The following is an 18,008-nucleotide window of genomic DNA, read 5'->3' on the forward strand; positions in this document are numbered from 1 at the left end:
CAGGCTGGAGGGATTCCCTGAGGTCAAAGACACCGCTTCTGAAACCTGTCCTCTCCCCAGGCCCTGACACGCAGGAATGGATGGTCAGGAGACAGTCCCCTCAGCACTCGCAGAAAGTGGGAGATGTACACACACACACACACACACACACACACAAAACCCAGAAAAACAAGACTTGCCTACCCTGTATCATTATTTTACATTTGTACCAAAGACAACCTCTCCCTCCCACGCATAATTATTCAGACCTGAAAACTCATATGATAAAAAATACAAAAACTGTGTTCATTATTTGATACTCAGAAATACTTCAATCCTACCTCCTTCTCATGCATTCGAGAGAAGAGATGATCATCGTGGAAACTGCTGGATTTTCTCAGACTGAATTTGGGAGTCATCTGTTGAGTGAGTAAGAGTTATTCAATACTTTTTTGGCCTGCCTTATCATTAACCAAAAAGGAAACTAAATTGCCTGAAGTTCACACCAAAATAATACTGACATAGGAGAAAAAGGCGATTTATTAACTCGCAAGTGATAGGATTCATAAGACTATTATGCTTCATAATGTAGACCTTTGTTCTTTTCCGTAAATGACCTAACAATTACTTTATTTAAAAGTACCTGTCCATAGGGGGCGCCTAGGTGGCTCAGTGGGTTGAGCACCTGACTCTTGATTTCAGCCCAGGTTCATGATCTCAGGGTCCTGGGGCTCCATGCTCATTGTGGAGTCCGCTTGGGATTCTCTCTCCCTCTGCCCCTCCCCACACTTGTGCATGCACTCTCTTTCTCACTCACTCTCCTTCAATGAATAAATAAGGTCTTAAAAAAAAAAATCTGTCCATAGAAAAGGCCAATGACATTCCCACCTACCAGAGAAACTGGGATTGGCTTCTGTCTCAGGTATCGAGGATTTTCTATCTGAAAATTTGAGATAGAAATTAATAATTGTGTTAATTATTAATTATATTTTTGAGTTTTAATTTTTGCATTTTAATTATTATTTGATAAAATATAGAATTAAGCTGCTATACAAAATGTTTTCTATGTATCTTAATATTTAGTTTGTGTTTTAGGATGGGTATCGTATGATACGCTTTTGGTAGCCCACAGACAAATAAAAATAAAACCTAGACTCCTTTACAGACAGAAATGCACCTTCATGACCCTCTTACAGCCTAACCACCCAGCTTCGTTTCCACTACTCCTCCCAACACGTTTTATACCCCCAGGACCCTGGCTGACTTACATTACTGAAGTATGGTAGTCTTCCTGTGCCTCTCCACCTCTAGGCACCACTCTGTGCCCCTCTAACCCCTACCTAATCAGCTTTAAGGTCTCCATTTCATTACTATACAGCCAGGCAGGTTCAGAGCATGAATCCTGACATTCACCTCCAGAATATTTACCAGAGTAGAGAATTCCTTTGGGACTCCTCCTGTATCTGCCTTTCAGGCTCATGTACCCCCTCAGTACACCCTGTATTCCACGGACACTAAACGACTTGCCTTACCTTGAAAAGCACTACCTTCTCTCTCAAATCTGAGTCTTTGCAACCTATGAACTCATTCTCCCAACTTCATCCTATGGTTCACTTAATCAAGACTCTTCCCCAAGAAATTTAATTAAGTTCCTCCTACTCAGAGAGTACCCTTCTACAATCAAACATCTGTCTTCTGTAAAAGAGTGCAAACTCTGAAAACAGACTATGACCGTCACCACCCATCTATCCCTAGCATCCACCAAAGGGCCAGGCAGGTGATGGGTGCCAATAAATACGCATTAAGAAGAAAGGATGGAAGGAGGGAAGAGGGAGGAAGGGGCACAATGGACCTGATCCCTCCCTCTAACCGAGCTCCTCAAGTATCCTATGTGTCTCTCACTGCACATTCTAAGTGTTTATCAGTCTTTATGCACAACAAGTGCAAAGATAATCATGTCTCAGTTTTGTATTCCTGGTAACTAGCACAATACCTAATCTGTAGTAGCCTTTCAAGGAAGTATTTATTGAATGAATATACTGTATGATAAACTAGAAACACCGATTATTACCCCAACTATTTTGTTCACAAGTGAAGTGATAATTAAAAGTCATTATCAAAGGGATGCCTGGATGGCTCAGTCAGTTAAGCATCTGCATTCAGCTCAGGTCATGATCCCAGGGTCCTAGGATCGAGTCCCACATCAGTCTCCCTGCTCAGCGGGGAGCCTGCTTCTCCCTCTGCTGGCTGCCTCCCCTGCTTGTGCTTTCTCTCTCTCTCTGCGACAAATAAATAAATGAGATCTTTAAAAAAAATCATTATCATGGAATTCTAATCTCCTGACATCTTAAAGTTACAATTTACAACAGAGATAACCTCAAAATGTACAAGAATATAAATACAACAGTAACCATGACTTCAACCTAGAACGGTTTTTACCCTGAAGTACACCACTGGCATCAAATGACAAATTTTGTCAAACATATATTATCAGAATCTACTCTTCCAAAATCTATGTTTTCAAAAAGCTCCTCAAATGACTTATTATAGGTTTATAATCAAAGAAATAAACTACCCATACCCAAGTTCATAATAAAGATAAGGATGCACAGACCAATTAATCAAAGAATACAGCAGCAATGAAATTAAAAATAGAACTGATTATTCATGTTTAAAAAACAGAAAAGCCTCTATAGCAACAGATAAGATCTGAAGAGTAACTATATTTTAGCATCTAGATAAGGATTAATTTACAAAACAATTTTCTTTTGCCTGAAGACCGATTACTACAAAGTAATGGCAACCGTCTGAATTTAAATTTCTCTCCCCATCTTCCAGAAACCCATACAGATCAACAAAGAAAGCACATTAAAAAACCCATCACTGATGTCTACAACATAACAAGAAGACATTACTAAAACCCTCGATTTACATGTAAGTGACCAAAGAAAGATAACAGATCAGCAGAATTAGATCCTGAGCCAAACCAGAGTGACAGCATGGAATAAAAAGGGAAGTGCCTCAGGGTCCTAGGTTTTGGAATATAAATGTCATCAAATATTGACCTGTAAAAGGAGAGTGGTCTACCTTTCGTGGGTCGCACCAAAAAACCTGATGGATCAGAGTGCTGGAGCCAGAAGAATCAAAAGAAGGGTGTGAAAAAGTGTAAAGAACCAGAGAAGGTTCTTAGGAAGGAACCACTTATGCAATAGAGAGAGGCTCCTTGGAAAGAAGTTTGTCCATGATGGAGGGAAAGAAAGAAGGAACTGACGAAAAAGAACACTGGAGAAACAAGACGGAAGCAAAGAAGCAGAGGATGACGGGTCAAAATGACAACCACAAGAGGCAGAACTTATTAAAGAAAGTGAATTTCAGTGGAGCCGGAGAAGAAGGCTTTCCTAAACCAAGAAATAAAGTAAGTTACCCAAGCCATCCATCCTATACAGCCACTGGCTACCTCTTGTTCAAAAACATCTAAGATCAGTAATCGTGAACAACAACAAAAAGAATCCAACATCCATAAAAACTTCCTATAAAAAACAGAAAATCAAAATCAAAACCTGTCAGTAGTAGGAATTACTTTTTTTCAAAGCCATGAAATAGAAGAAAACAGTAATATGGGCCTCCTTTGGCCTCCCCTGTGTCAGGACTTTCATTCATTAGGGTTTTTTATGCAACCCACTTGACGCAGACCACTTTCCTGCAGGTCAACGTTTGACGACGTTTCTGTTCCACCACCAGGACAATATGTATTCAAGTATAACTTCTAAATAATCTCAGGAAGTTCGTAAAGAACACTACAAATAAAGACAGAAAACAGAAAGACATTGAACAGGAGCTGACCAAGTAAGAGCTTGGGGAAGTTGTGAGATGCCAAACTGATACATAAAAGTCAGCTGCATTTCTGTAAATTAGCAAAAGTCACTGAGGAAAAGAAAATAATTTTATAGAGACATCATTTGTAATCACAAAACAGCATATAATTCCTAAAAGCAAATCTAAGAAAATATACATAAGCTCTTTGTGCAGAAAATAATTCAGATTTTTTGAAAAATACTAATAATGAAATAAATAGTGAAACCATGTGTTTGGACAGTCTCAATATTATAAAAATGACATTCTCCTTAGCTTGATCTAGTGACTAAATTTTTCCAAACCAAAATCACAATAGGGCTTTGGTAAAACTTAATAAGCTCATTATAAGATATATATAAATAAATAGACAAGAATAGCCAAGACATGCCTGAAGAAAACAAGCAAGGTGAAGTGACTTACTAAGATATAATAAAACTACAGTAATGAAGATAAGTCAATGGAATCAACTAGAGAGTACTGGAAATTCAAATAAATATGACAACATGACTCATGAAAAATCTAGCTTTGTGAATTGTTGAGAAAATAAAGCTGTGTTCAATAAGTGGAAAAGAGTGAGATCTGATTCCTTCTTGTACCACATATGATAAATTTCCAATGGATTAAATACTTATAATTAGGGACACCTGGGTGACTCAGTCAATTAAGTGTCTGCCTTCAGCTCAGGTCATGATCCCAGGGTCCTGGAATCGAGTCCCACATCGGGCTCCTTGCTCAGTGGGGAGCCTGCCTCTCTCTCCCTCTGCCTGCTGTTTCCTCTGCTTGTGCCCTCTCTCTCTGACAAACAAATAAAATCTTAAGAAAAAATACTTTACAATTAAAAGCAGAACCATAAAACCTTTCAGAAGACAACTTCAAAGAATGACTTGAGGTGCCTGAGTGGCTCATTCAGTTAAGAGTCCAACTCCTGATTTCAACTGAGATCATGGTCTCAGGCTTATGAGTTCAAGCCCCTTGTGGAGCTCCATGCTGGACATGAGCCTGCTTAAGATTCTCTCTCCCTCTCCCTGAATTTATAGCCTCAAAGTAGAAAAGATTTCTTAAGCAAGAACCAAAACAAAACAAAACAAAATGCATAAACAAAAAGGAAATTAAAATATTTGACTAAGTAAGAACTTCTCTCCAAAAACGATATCATGAGTAAAATGAAAAGCTAAGCCATAAACTGGGAGATGTTTGCACAAATGATCAGTCTCCAAAATGTGTAAAGAAGGTCTTTAAAATTTAATAAAAGAAATAACAATACAGTTTTTTTAAATGTGAAAAACATGAGACACATTTTACTGACAAAGAAATCTGAATGACTAATACACGTAGGAATATATGTGCAATGTTTTCAGAAATAGGTAAATGTAAAGTAATTCCAGAGCGAGATGGCATTTTATAGCCCCCAGATTGGTATACATTAAAAATTTGACAATAAAAGTGTTCCAGATGGTGCACCACTGGTGGGTATATGAATTAATACATTCATTTTGGGAAGCATTTATTAAGTAGAGATAATAATAAAACCCACTTAAATACCGTACCAGAGAAAGAGGCACATTCTTTAGTAAATAACACTGTACTATATATACACACAGCTTTTTGAAAAACAGAGGCAGCAAATTTCCAGCAGGCAGCAAAGTACACTCAATAAATATTTATTGTCTGAAGGTATATATATGAAAAGTAAGTAACCATTCTCTATTTTTGGAATGGAGAAAACCAGCCAAGAAAGTAAGTTCTTCAAAAACACACCCAAACCTGCAAATACATAAAACCCTAATTCATGAAGCAGAATTAAATAGAAGGGGAAAAATAAAGGAAGGGGGAAACGGAATTCTCAAAGATGCTCAGGCTCTAATTAAGCTTAAAATTTAAAACCAAAAGCCAAGAAAACCATCTGTGACTTATTTTGACACAGCTCCACATTTACAAGCAGAGCACAAAATATTGGTTTAGCTAATTACAATGTAGCCTTTCAACTATGCAGAAGTGACTCCTGTTTCATCCTCTGCATCTTTAAAAGCCATTAAATACAGAAGTTAAAGACTCATTCTGTTATCATAAATTTTCTTTCTCAAGTTGACCAAAAAAAAAGAAAGAAAATGAAAAAGTCTATTATAATATTTAAGAGCAACAATGAACACTGTAAACAAGTATAAATCTTCTTTCTGTTGTTCATTTACAGTACACTGAGTTTGTCTCGTAACCACTTTCAATATGTAATGAGAATTATCTATAGTAAAGCATGTTCTTGTGTCTACTTGGGGGAAATAAGCAATCTATTTTCTGATTTTTATAACAGCAGCCAGATGTGCTTTGAAGTTAAATGTTCCCACTTTGTAATCCACCAGCAAATGGACTTGAAGCAATCTATAAACAGTCTTAGCATTTACTTTTTTCATGCTCTTTTGGAAAATTTCTTGTTCTCTCATAATACCTCAAGAAAGAAGACCACAATAAAGAATGTCCAAAATGGAAGATAAAAAGGATTTATGGAAAACATTAAAGTCTAACAAAATATTATACAGAAAACAAAGCCAAAAAAATTAAGTTCCAATAGCAAGAAAGATTCACATGACCAAACACTTCTTGTTTAAAGAGCAAACAAAATCACAGTAATAAAATATATAATAGTTTAAACTAGACACAAACACAGATACCTGAATGCTTTCTAATGAAAACTGGCTTTTTTTTTTTTAATTTTATTTATTTATTTGACAGAGAGAAATCACAAGTAGATGGAGAGGCAGGCAGAGAGAGAGAGAGGGAAGCAGGCTCCCTGCTGAGCAGAGAGCCCAATATGGGACTCAATCCCAGGACCCTGAGATCATGACCTGAGCCGAAGGCAGCGGCTTAACCCACTGAGCCACCCAGGCGCCCCAAATGAAAATTGGCTTTTAACATTTTATTTTGGTTAGTATTTTAGCCAAACTGGTTACAAGGGGTTCTGTCAGATTATTTCTTTGGATTATTCAGGATTTTGGTCAAACTGATCAAATATCCCTTATAGACTAATGTTGACCAATTAGAGAGGGTCTATGATTCCAGAAAAACAGAAAGACATTTTATCTAATATTTTAGCTGCCTTATAGGAAAGGGCTTTATCAAGCAATATATTACTAGCACCACAACTAAAATAAATGTTTTTAAGTCACGGCATCAGTCAGAACTGCCAAAATTCTCCCGATAGCATAAAATAAATTCAGTTCTCAATGTCAAACTAATTATGCTCCAAAATAATATTTCTTTTTTTTAAAGACTTTATTTATTTATTACATAAATAAATCAGAGAGAGATCACAAGTAGGCAGAGAGGCAGGCAGAGAGAGAGGGGCAAGCAGTCCTCCCACTGAGCAGAGAGCCTGATGCAGGGCTCGATCCCAGGACCCTGAGATCATGACCCAAGCCGAAGGCAGAGGCTTAACCCACTGAGCCTCCCAGATGCCCCCAAAATAATGTTTCTTAAGTCAGCATTTTAGAACTTGAAAAACGCTTTTCCTCAGAAATAATACTACAAATGGAAGTTCATTCATTGGTCTACTCACATTTCAACACACATATTGAGCACAAATTAAATACAGATATATAACGGCACAGTCCCTTGGCACACGGAAAAGCCAAAGGAACAGAATGGAAACAGACACGTACTATTACATGATTTATGAGACAAATAAAACTGTGGTACATCAGGAATAGTCTTCTCAATAAATGTGAGTGTCACCTAGAGATAGATTATATATATATATGACAAAAATAAATCTTAACACTCTATCTCATATACAGAAATCACCTCCAGATGATGTAATCTAAACAGAAAAAGTGAGGCACCTGAGTGGCTGAGTCGGTTAAGCGTCTATCTTCAGTTCAGGTCATGATCTCAGCGTCCTGGGCTAAGCCCCACATTGGGTTCCCTGCAGAAAGGGAGCCTGCTTTTCCCTCTCCTCCCTGCTTGTTCTCTCTCTCTCTCTCTATCTCTCTCAAATAAATAAAAACTTTAAAAAATAAACAAATACAACACAATAAAGTAAAACAACAGGGCTGCTAGAAGACAACATAGAAGAATATCTTCAGGACCTTAAGATGGTCAAAGATCTTAAATAGAACACAAAACAATACTAATCACATAGTGAAAAGATAAGAAAATGAACGGCATTAAAATATCCATTTTCTGTTCATCAAAGATACCAGTAAGACATTGAAGGAAAGCAACGAAGTAAGAGAAAATATTTATAATACTCCAAAAGGACTCTTACCCAAAATAGAGACAAAACTGTGACATATCAGTACGAAAAAAAGCAAACAACCCAACAGGAAACCTGGCCAAGGAACAAGTAGGCACTTCACCCTGCGAGAGGCCATCTAAACTGTCAACAACTTCTGAAAGGTCACCTAACTGTCTTAGTCACCAGGAAAATACATACAAAAACCACACAAAGCAATGTCACCAACCACTCTCAAGAATGGCCAAATATTTTTAAGTAAAAAAAAAAAAAAAAAAAAAAAAAAAATCACTAACAATCCCAAGGATTGAAGAGAAAGTAGAGAAATGAGAGCTGGCCCTTGGCTGAGGAGGAGGAAACCCAGCAGTCACCTCAGAAACAGTCGGGCAGTATTCTGTACCCAACAAACAGCTCTCTGCTACGCTACAAATTACCCCAAAGCTTCACAGCTTCAAACTACACCCATTTTATTGAGCTCACAGTTCTGTGGGTCAGAAAGCTGGGCAACTCATCGGTTGGAACCACTCATCTCCACTTACTCTTTGTCTTCCTCTTCCTCTTTTGTTTACTAGACCAGCAGGACAGCTGCCCAGGTGCCTAGTTAGGACAGTTCCCAACAGGCTCCAGGGAGGAAGGCTCCAGTGAGCAGACCAGCCAGGCTTCCGACGGGAGAGTAAAGGCATATTGCCACCTGCTAACTGTTTATAGGCACCCCTAGCCCTTGATGGGCAGGTTCACTCCTCCCAGATGGCCCCTAGCCTCCAGGTGGGTCTGCCTGCCTCTAGAGTGCTGTCCACCCCTGGAACTACCTGTGGGATCTGGGGACACTCACTCCTGCTGACCTTGCCCAGCTCCCACTGCCTATCTTGAGAGCTAGCCCTGCACTAATCCCACACTCCTCCCAGACCCTGCTCTGGGGCTACGGCACAGAGTCCTCACTCTTCCTTTGCTTCTGGTGGGAGTGAGGCTTTGCGATCAGCATGTGAACCCACAGGGGGAGTGGGCAGGTGACTAGGAACCAGGATGGAAGGCCCTGGAAAGTCCTCCTCCCAGCCCCCAGCCAGGGCTTCAGAAAAAGAAAAAGGAAAAAGGAAAAAAAATGTACGTAAAGATAGTAAAGCATGAAATACACATAAATTATATTGGCAGAGTAAGAAAGCCTCCCCAAAACTAAAGGTTAAAATGCTCAGAGAGGAAGGAAAAAAAAGAGGAAGAAAATTAAATTGCTAGGTTTAATAAGTTAATTTCTACTTAGAATTATGAATTCCTAAAAAAAAAAAAAATACTGACACACTTCTGAAGAAAGAAAGAATATATTTGATGGAAAAAATGTATGTTTAACAAAATCTAGAAAATTATTCTGGAACATCTACTGCATCAGAACGAAGGTGTATGAAAGGCATGCCAGCAATATAAAAAATGCACCCTTAATGCAAAGCACTAAAATTAACTACTATTAACCGATCATTCACAGGAAGAAAAAAAGTCCATCACACATTCTCACACCAAACTAAAATCAAAGCAAAATCTAACCTTTTTAATACACTGGATTCTTAAATTATTCTATTGTGATCAAAAGATATAGTTCAGCCTGATTAATGTATAGATATTATAAATATATAAAAATGCAACACTTTCATATTTTACACTGTTAGTGAACTCTTTGAACAATACAATCTGAGGGGTTTGAAGTGGCAGGGGGGGTGGGAGGTCGGGGTACCAGGTGGTGGGTATTACAGAGGGCACGGATTGCATGGAGCACTGGGTGTGGTGAAAAAATAATGAATACTGTTATGCCGAAATTCAATAAAAAATAAATTTTTTAAAAAGTGTGAAACCAAACCCAGGCAGACCTAGTTTTAAGGTATTACCTCAAAATATTTTACATCTTTTGTTTTAATTTTATTTTATAAATGAAAAATTTAATCCTCTGAACAGTTAAATAATTGGACAAAGTACTGTGTGTGCTAAGAAATGGGCATCAGAAGTTTCGAATAGCTAAGGGCAAAGGCAAATTTAAAAGGATAGCCCAGAATTTCACTTTCCACTTTGATACTGCTTTCTGGCAAATATCAAAACAAATTGTCTTTCTGGGGTTTTTCCTGTGCTCTTCCACAATGGTAACTTGGGCCTTCCCTCCAGTGGCCGCTTCCCCTCCACCTTCAAACATAACAGTGTTTCTTTTAACTTACTATTCCCCTCTTGTTATTAATTCTCTCTCTTCTCTTTCACTAACATACTCCCAAAATGGCTAGGAGATTCATATTGCTTTAATTTCTGATCCATTCCCTACCTTCTAATCATGCCCCTTACCGGGTCAGCTATCTCTTTTCTGCCCCCTGAAGACCAGCTGTCCAGCCTCTGGGTGTAGCCACCACCTCGAGCAGTGCGACTACGAAGTAGGATTCCAGCCCTCGAGTCTCATGAACCTCCAAACCTTGACCTCCCCAATGGGTCCGACCATCTCTTCAAACTCCACCCGTCTAAAAGGAAACTTGTAACTCTTCAAATGATTTCCCCCACCTGACAGTTAACTGAGCCAATGTTCCCATTTCCTAGAAGTAAACCTTTAGGTGCCCTTCCGGTCAGCTCACCAATCAGTCACTAGCATCCTTTACTCTCTTTGAAATGTCTTTTCTTTCAACACTTTCCATCTTCACAGAAATCACACTAACGTGCAGCTTACCACAAACACTGAAAAGACGACTGGCTCCCTTTCTCCAATTCCTACTTGCATCCACCATAACCTTCAAAATGCCACCAAGTCAATTTTCCCAAAGCACCGCTTTCATTAAAAACCATTATTAGAAGAAAGGGTTTTAGGTTTTTTAAAATAACAATCCCTACTGTCAGTGAAGAGGTTAAAAAAAAAAAAAAAGAAAACAAAACAAAAGAAAAAAAGACAATCCCACATACTGCTGGTTGGAGAATAAATTGGTATATGCCTTCTGGGGGCAATGTACCAGGAAGGGATATATACCTGAGAAAGCAACCAAATATGTACACAAAGATTCTTTTTTTTTTTTTTTAAGATTTTATTTATTTATTTAACAGAGAGAGATCACAAGTAGGCAGAGAGGTAGGCAGAGAGAGATGGGGAAGCAGGCTCCCTGCTGAGCAGAGAGCCCAATGCAGGGCTTGATCCCAGGACCCTGGGATCATGACCTGAGCCAAAGGCAGAGGCTTTAACCCACAGAGCCACCCAGGTGCCCCTGTACATGAAGATTCTTAATGAGTGTTACTTGCATTAGCCATAAACTAGGAGCAACCGAAATGTCCAAAAATAGCAGAATGCTTAAATAAGTTATGGAATACCCATCCAAAAGAAAAATCAGTGCTATGGTTAATCATATTTATAGAACTATTATAAACTTAGAGCAAATTTAAACAGTGCAAAATGGTATTTGTAATGTGACCCCAATTTTGTTTTAATTTTAATTTTATAAATATACACAGGAAAAAAAGGAGGGGAGAAAATATATAGCAAAAGGCTAAACCATCTCTCAGTGTTAAGATTTTCAAACATACTTTATTTATCTAATTTTCTATATTTTTCAAATTTTCAAATTACAACTTATTTTATTAATAACAAAGTGTGGGGCGACTAGGTGGCTCAGTGGGTGAAAGCCTCTGCCTTCAGCTCAGGTCATGATCTCGAGTCCTGGGATCGAGCCCCGAATAGGGCTCTCTGCTCAGCGGGGAGCCTGCTTCCCCCTCTCTCTCTGCCTGCCTTGTGATCTGTCTCTGTCAAATAAATAAAGAAAATCTTCGAAAAAAAAAAATGCGATAAAAATTGTTCTAACCCCCTTTTCATTTCCTCAAAGCTTTTAAATGGCATCAGGCAAAGTGGACCATGGAAGGAAAAAATAAACCTCCAGGGCTCACTATTGCCTAAAATGTAAAAGCTAAACCACTCAATTTAGCATTCAAAGCTCCAATACAATCCACCTGATCAATGTTGCCCCTCACCCACTACATAAGTCCCAAAGTTCCAGTCATGACAGCTAACTTACACCACCCACATTTCTTCAGACCTCTCTCTTCCTAGCTCTGCACTTCCACGCCTGTCTAGAAACATCCAGGCCCCTCTCGGTCTTTGCACCAAAAACAGCTGCCCATGATGGCAGCTCATCCAGGATGTCTCCTAATTTTTTTAACCGTAATAACCTTGCTTCTCCAAGTCCTCTCTCCCCTTCCCTCCACTTTAGTATTCTACTTTCTAACTCATTTTGATATTTTACCATACACTATCTTCAATTATTATTTACTAGGTATGTGTGTATCTCCTATTTAACCAATAAGAAAATCAGCTTGTTGAGGGCAGGGACTGCTTTATGCTTCTTTGGAACGTTCTTTCTCTTTCCCGTCCTCAAAGTCCTTCTCCCACAGTATTACTGCAGTACTGAGGCTGACATCCAATAATAGTCACTAAACAGAATCAGTTCAGATGTTTTCCAAATATAATACAATTCTCCTACATCGATATACATACATAAAGTACTTTTTTTTTTTTACCCCAAGATTCCAACTATTAAGGCGAGCTTCGATGTCGCTGTCATCCAAAGACACAGCAGATTTTTTGGAATGAGCTTCCTGAAAGACAAAAGACAAAAGAGAAGAAGCAGGGGAAGGAAAGCGGGAAGGAAGGAACAGCAGAGAAAAGGAAGGAAGAAGAGAGGGATAGTGAGAAGAAAGAAGGAGAGAAAAGACAGAAAACAGGACAAAATATATGTCATTCAGAGTAATGAGAGTTCTGTGTGCTTTTCTGGTAGTGCTGCATTGCCCTCAAAGGAAAGGTTTAAGTTACAGCTGAGCTAGAGTTCTCAATTCTAAGTAATGACTGTTTATTATAGCTGCTTAGGGCTACGAGGTGCCTTCACAATATATTCACACAGTAACTAGATTTCAAAAAAAAAAAAAAAAAACCCACACATCAAAAGAATATTTTAAAAATTAATCCAGATTCTTCTCTTTAAGTTCTTTCACAAAAAGTTTTAATTGTGGTATACCACAGTAGCTTTAAAGGGGGTTGGGGAAACACTTGAAAAGATGAATTATTTATAATCCTTAAAATTAGTTAACAGGGAAGTTTGTGTTGATGTCCAAGAAGCTCTTTGTTCTTAAATTAATTCTCATTCATACACTGAATATAAAGAGAAATAAACTTTGGATTCACATCATGAGAATACAATTATGGTGAAATTTTACTTTTTTAAAAAATTAAAATTGCACGCTTTTTCTCTCCCATATAACTTATTATATTACACATTTATCAAAGCAGATTAAAACTGTAACTGAGCACAGCCTAAAATCTGTGCCCAGAAATGGACAATGATCTAAAAGCTCTAAAAACTTAGAAAGGTATATCTGTGTAAAATAATAATGTATATAATACAGTACAACCAAAAAATGTATTTTGAAATTAAATTTGTTGGCACATCATTTCCACACTTTTAGAAAACCTCACGACTAATAAACGAAACTATTTACCTACGATCACTTACCCTGAGATGATGAAAAAATATACTAAAATCTTATTATCTCCAATTATCTATTATTGTTCTATTGAACAAAATGTTGAATTTATTACATATATTCTATTAAAATTCATTATTGTTTCTACTATGGGGCCTGCTTCTTGCATGCTTTTCTTTGTGAAGAAGAATATCTTAAGAAAAAGCACCTGCCCTGTTTATTTTGAGTAAATGTAATAGTTGATAATAAGCCCACAAATATTTAAAATACGCTGCCCTTAAAATATTTTCCAAAGTTCCAAATTATCACTAGAGAAAATGCAGTGAGTTATGTTTAGAGCAATATGTGCTGAACAGTCACGCATCACACATGATCTCCTTGTAACTACAAGTCATGTAACCCAAGACCAGCCAGAGTTACGCAAGGAAGGCCAGAGTAAGCAGGCAAAATTCTTCTCTTTAGAAAGCTAACTGGAATGCTCACTAGCACCTTGTTCAAACCAAAACTGTGATAAGCAATGAGCTGCAAAAGAGGCATTCACATTTTAGGACATAAACAGCTCAACTTCAGCAAAAATGCAGTGTACCCTACTTCGCTACAAGTTAATCTGTTTTTTTAAATGTATAACCACTGGGTGTCAGATCATATGTGTGTGTGTGTGTGTGTGTGTACACACACACACACACACACACATATAAAGTAAAAGGGAAAAGGGGGGAAAAACAGCTAAAAAATGAAGCTTTCCAAAGTTATTCTTCGACACACAAAAGAAACAATCCACTGCTTCATGTGATGCTTCAGAACCATTAAGAAAGCAGAAGGAACACTCTGGAGTATACCATGTTCTTCGATATCGGAGCATTCACCAAAACCTTTACAATGTTCTTCAATATCAGAGCATTCACCAAAACCTTTACATTGTATACAATGTTTTTAAGTAATTGTTGGAACTTTCACAAACCTGAAACTAAAAATTTGTGGAGTTATTTTAAAATAACAAACAAACGAAAGTAGAATCTGATCTTACACAACTCTTTGGGGTAATATTTTGTCCATCTTCTCTGGAGGTTGGACTCATAGAATGGGATCGCATTTGGAACTTCGAAGTATATGGTTCCCTACTAACAGACCAAAACAGTAACAGTCAGAATGGGGGAAATTCAGAACACAGAGGGCATTCAAATCTAGGATTACTAATTTTTTTCTTTTAGAAATGACATGATTTTTTATATTTAACAATGATGTTTCCATAGCAAAGAAAAAAGGCATACAACGACCATTTGTATTTCTCACATTTAATTTCATTTAAATATAAATAAAATGTCACCTAAATGCCACAGACTTGCTTATAAACAAATGCTATTTTTAAGTGGAACTGTTATAAACTACATGTATTTAAATCTTTTCTTCTTCCTCCCTCTTTTCCTAAGTAGAGAACAAGAGAAAAATGAAACATATATTCTTGAAGAGGATAATTGTTTTTAAAGGTTAGTAAGTTTTATTGATTCCTGTTGTACTTCAAGATGAAGCCGTTAGATACATAAAATTTAAAAACCCTCATGTACTGAAAATTTGGATTAATTTGAAACCAAGTCAGAAAGTACAGATAAATCAGTCTTAAATTTAAAATACACCACGTTAATTCAGGTAAAATGTATAATGCAGTATAAATAGGAAAATGATTTAAGCTTCCAAATGAATTTGAACAAAAAGGCTTTTCTCCAATATAAAACATAATTTAAAAATATCATTCTCAATATTCTGCTTTAGCCTGGAGTCTCTCATATATTTTTACTCAAGCTACTTCAATGAATGTTTCATTATTATGATTATCTATGCTCTGAACAGCTCCTTCAAGATACATAAAATGGAAATTAACCATTAAAGAATGAGGTAAAGTCACTAACTTTTAACGACAAGCCCTATCAGGATTCCCTTCACAAATACTAGTCCATACGAAGTATTCCCAAAGACAGAATAGTAGTTGAAAAAGACAAGATGACAACGAATGTGTTTTTGTTAGTAACACCAAAAGATTAACATTCCTTAGACTAGTTACTAAGTAATGTAAAATGTCTGAAAAAGCTGTTTTAAAGAGAGCTATTAATTTGTTATACCAATGCCCCGGGTTATCCAAATACTTAAAAACAAATCAGAAAAATAGAAAAAGTAATATTTTGAGAATAATTTCATTAGCCCATGTGCTTAAGCTGATATAAACAGTTAAAACTAAGGATGTGGGAAGAGGCAACCTGATACACCATACTAAGCAGTGGCCTGTCCTTCTTTAAGAATAGATTAAACAATCATAAAAAGAGCTAACTTAAAAATTGAAAAATGCTTAAATATTAAAAGAAATTCTCATAGAAAATATTAATAAAAAAAGAGGACTGAAACATTTATCTATTTATTACACAGGGTGCATACATAAAACAACGTATCCTTTAATTCACTTGTAGCTGTCCTCTGTACCAATCTACTTCTTTCCCTTCACAATAAATTTTCAAAATAAGTTATTAGACCCATGTCCTAACCTGCCATACACTTTTCAATCAACTGCAATCTAACTTCTACTCATCCTGAAAGTGCTATAATAAGTCATCAACGATCTCCTAACTCCTCAAGCAAATGAGATGCTATCTGTCCTTACCCTAGTGGATCTCACTAAAACATTAGGTACAGTGTTTTAAAGATGCTACATTCACTGGCTCCATAGAAACATTCTTCCCCGGTTCTCATTCAATCCTTCAGAAATCTCCTTTACAATAACTTTCAGCAGCTTTTCCTTCCTGCACACCCCAACCATGCTATAATCTTGAGGTTCTGGGTCTAACCTTGTTTATTCCCTTTTACGTGCATTCCCTCTGGACAATCCAAAGTGCTAATAAAACGACTGTTTTTCAAATAACAAGGAGCTCTGGTTACCAGATCTACATTTCCAACCCAAATTGCTCTCTCTCGGCCTCCAACCCCATTACAAATACAAACTGAAAAGCCCTACTGACTTTCAATTCAATGTGTCCAAAACTAAATACATTTTATTGTCCCTAAAACATGCTCCAATTCAGGCCAAATAAAGCAGAGGCATTGCGGAAGCCAGTCTCTTGTGCAAGCAGTTGAGACAACTAATGAAGGAGGGCTTACCACTGCTAAACTCTGGATAACAGGACATTAGGCACAGAAGTTTAGTTTCTTGCCACTGGGCTGTCTCCAGCTGGAAACAACATGAACTGGAACTCAAAGTAGATAGTTCAGACTCAGTGACGGGGCTGGAGGTTAGGGTGACAGTGAGAGAGAAGATAGGAGAAAAGTCTCAACCCTGTAAGCCTCTTCAGGAATAACAGGTACTGTCTACCACACAGAAGAGCAAGGTGCGGTGCTCATAGAGTACCTGGTACAGGGACATATTTACATGAGTTCATGGTTATGGTACTTGCATCAGTGAGAAGAGAGGGACTGTGGCTTGATCAATTTCAGGGTACTGAAACTAACACAGCAAGCATGTTAGTAAGTTTCCTGACATGTAAATGCCTCTCTCCTCCTCGGAAGGAATAGAACTGTAGGAAATATAATTTCCTAAATTTTTCCTTTTCACTTTTTCCTAATGCTAAAATATTTCAACAGGAATCCTGAGCCATTCTTTCAGCATTATTCCTGATTCCAAATACTAGAGAAACAAAAACGTGTCCCCATAAAATAGAGAGATAAGACACAGGACATGTAAGATTTAAAAGCCTAAAGGAAGATCAATCAAATGTCCTCCTACAAAGAAACTTACCATATATATTTATATATATAAAGGGAAGCTTCTAAATGTATCTTTGTGTTTCCAGTGTCATTCAAGTGGATATTTCAGATGTAAAAAGAAAATGAATAATCCATGATCATAAAAACGTGCTTACAAATGAAAAACATGATTTGGTAATTTAAAATTTTGGTAAAATTTGGTAATTTTAAAATCATAATGGAAGAAGAGAATAGTGGATTAAATATAGTATAAAATCAAATCACTGAATTAAACTGGTTCAAGAAATATTCAGATAACACAAAGGAAAAAATAAAGGGATAATTATAATAAATGAAAATACACAACAGATAAGGTAGAAAGATTCACAATCTCTAACATCAAAAAAACATGAATTCCGGAAGGAATAAATAAAACAGAAACTGGGGAAATAATAATTAAAGAAATAGTAATGACAGTACCAGTCAAGATTGCATGCCACTTTTAGCTAGAACAAAAATGCAATGCCATGAAAATGATGGAAACTAAAGGTCTGCCAGGTTCTGGTTCCAGAAACAACTAGAGACAGCAGGAAGTATGACTCTGGAGAATTAGTAGGGAACCAAAGTTCCCCAACGTAGAGGAACAAAGCCAAACTCCAAAAATCCAGAGGCAGGGATGGATTTCCTTGCTCTTGATAGGAAGCTAAAAATCAATGCGGGTGATCACTTCTGACAGCTATGGCTTATA

At 37.2% G+C, this 18,008-nt stretch overlaps 1 protein-coding gene across 7 annotated transcripts in view; it reads right to left on the reverse strand.

The window, feature by feature from the left end:
- CEP112 (centrosomal protein 112) overlaps nt 1-18,008 on the reverse strand; it is a 461,470-nt gene that overhangs the window by 405,766 nt on the left and 37,696 nt on the right. For 4 of the 7 annotated variants that reach the window (XR_009400487.1, XM_059380608.1, XM_059380605.1 and 1 more), the window contains 4 exons: nt 14,562-14,655; nt 12,575-12,652; nt 872-919; nt 321-398 (listed from right to left, as the gene is read on the reverse strand). Coding sequence is in view for 6 of the 7 variants with exons in the window: in XM_059380608.1 (XP_059236591.1) it covers nt 321-398; nt 872-919; nt 12,575-12,652; nt 14,562-14,655 (298 nt within the window). In the remaining variant the exon portion in view is untranslated. The remainder of the gene's footprint in view (nt 1-320; nt 399-871; nt 920-12,574; nt 12,653-14,561; nt 14,656-18,008) is intronic. The other 3 variants (XM_059380609.1, XM_059380611.1, XM_059380606.1) reach the window with 2 other exon arrangements.

Source organism: Mustela nigripes, chromosome 16, assembly GCF_022355385.1.
Source record: "Mustela nigripes isolate SB6536 chromosome 16, MUSNIG.SB6536, whole genome shotgun sequence".
In the NCBI taxonomy this organism is placed as follows: domain Eukaryota; kingdom Metazoa; phylum Chordata; class Mammalia; order Carnivora; family Mustelidae; genus Mustela; species Mustela nigripes.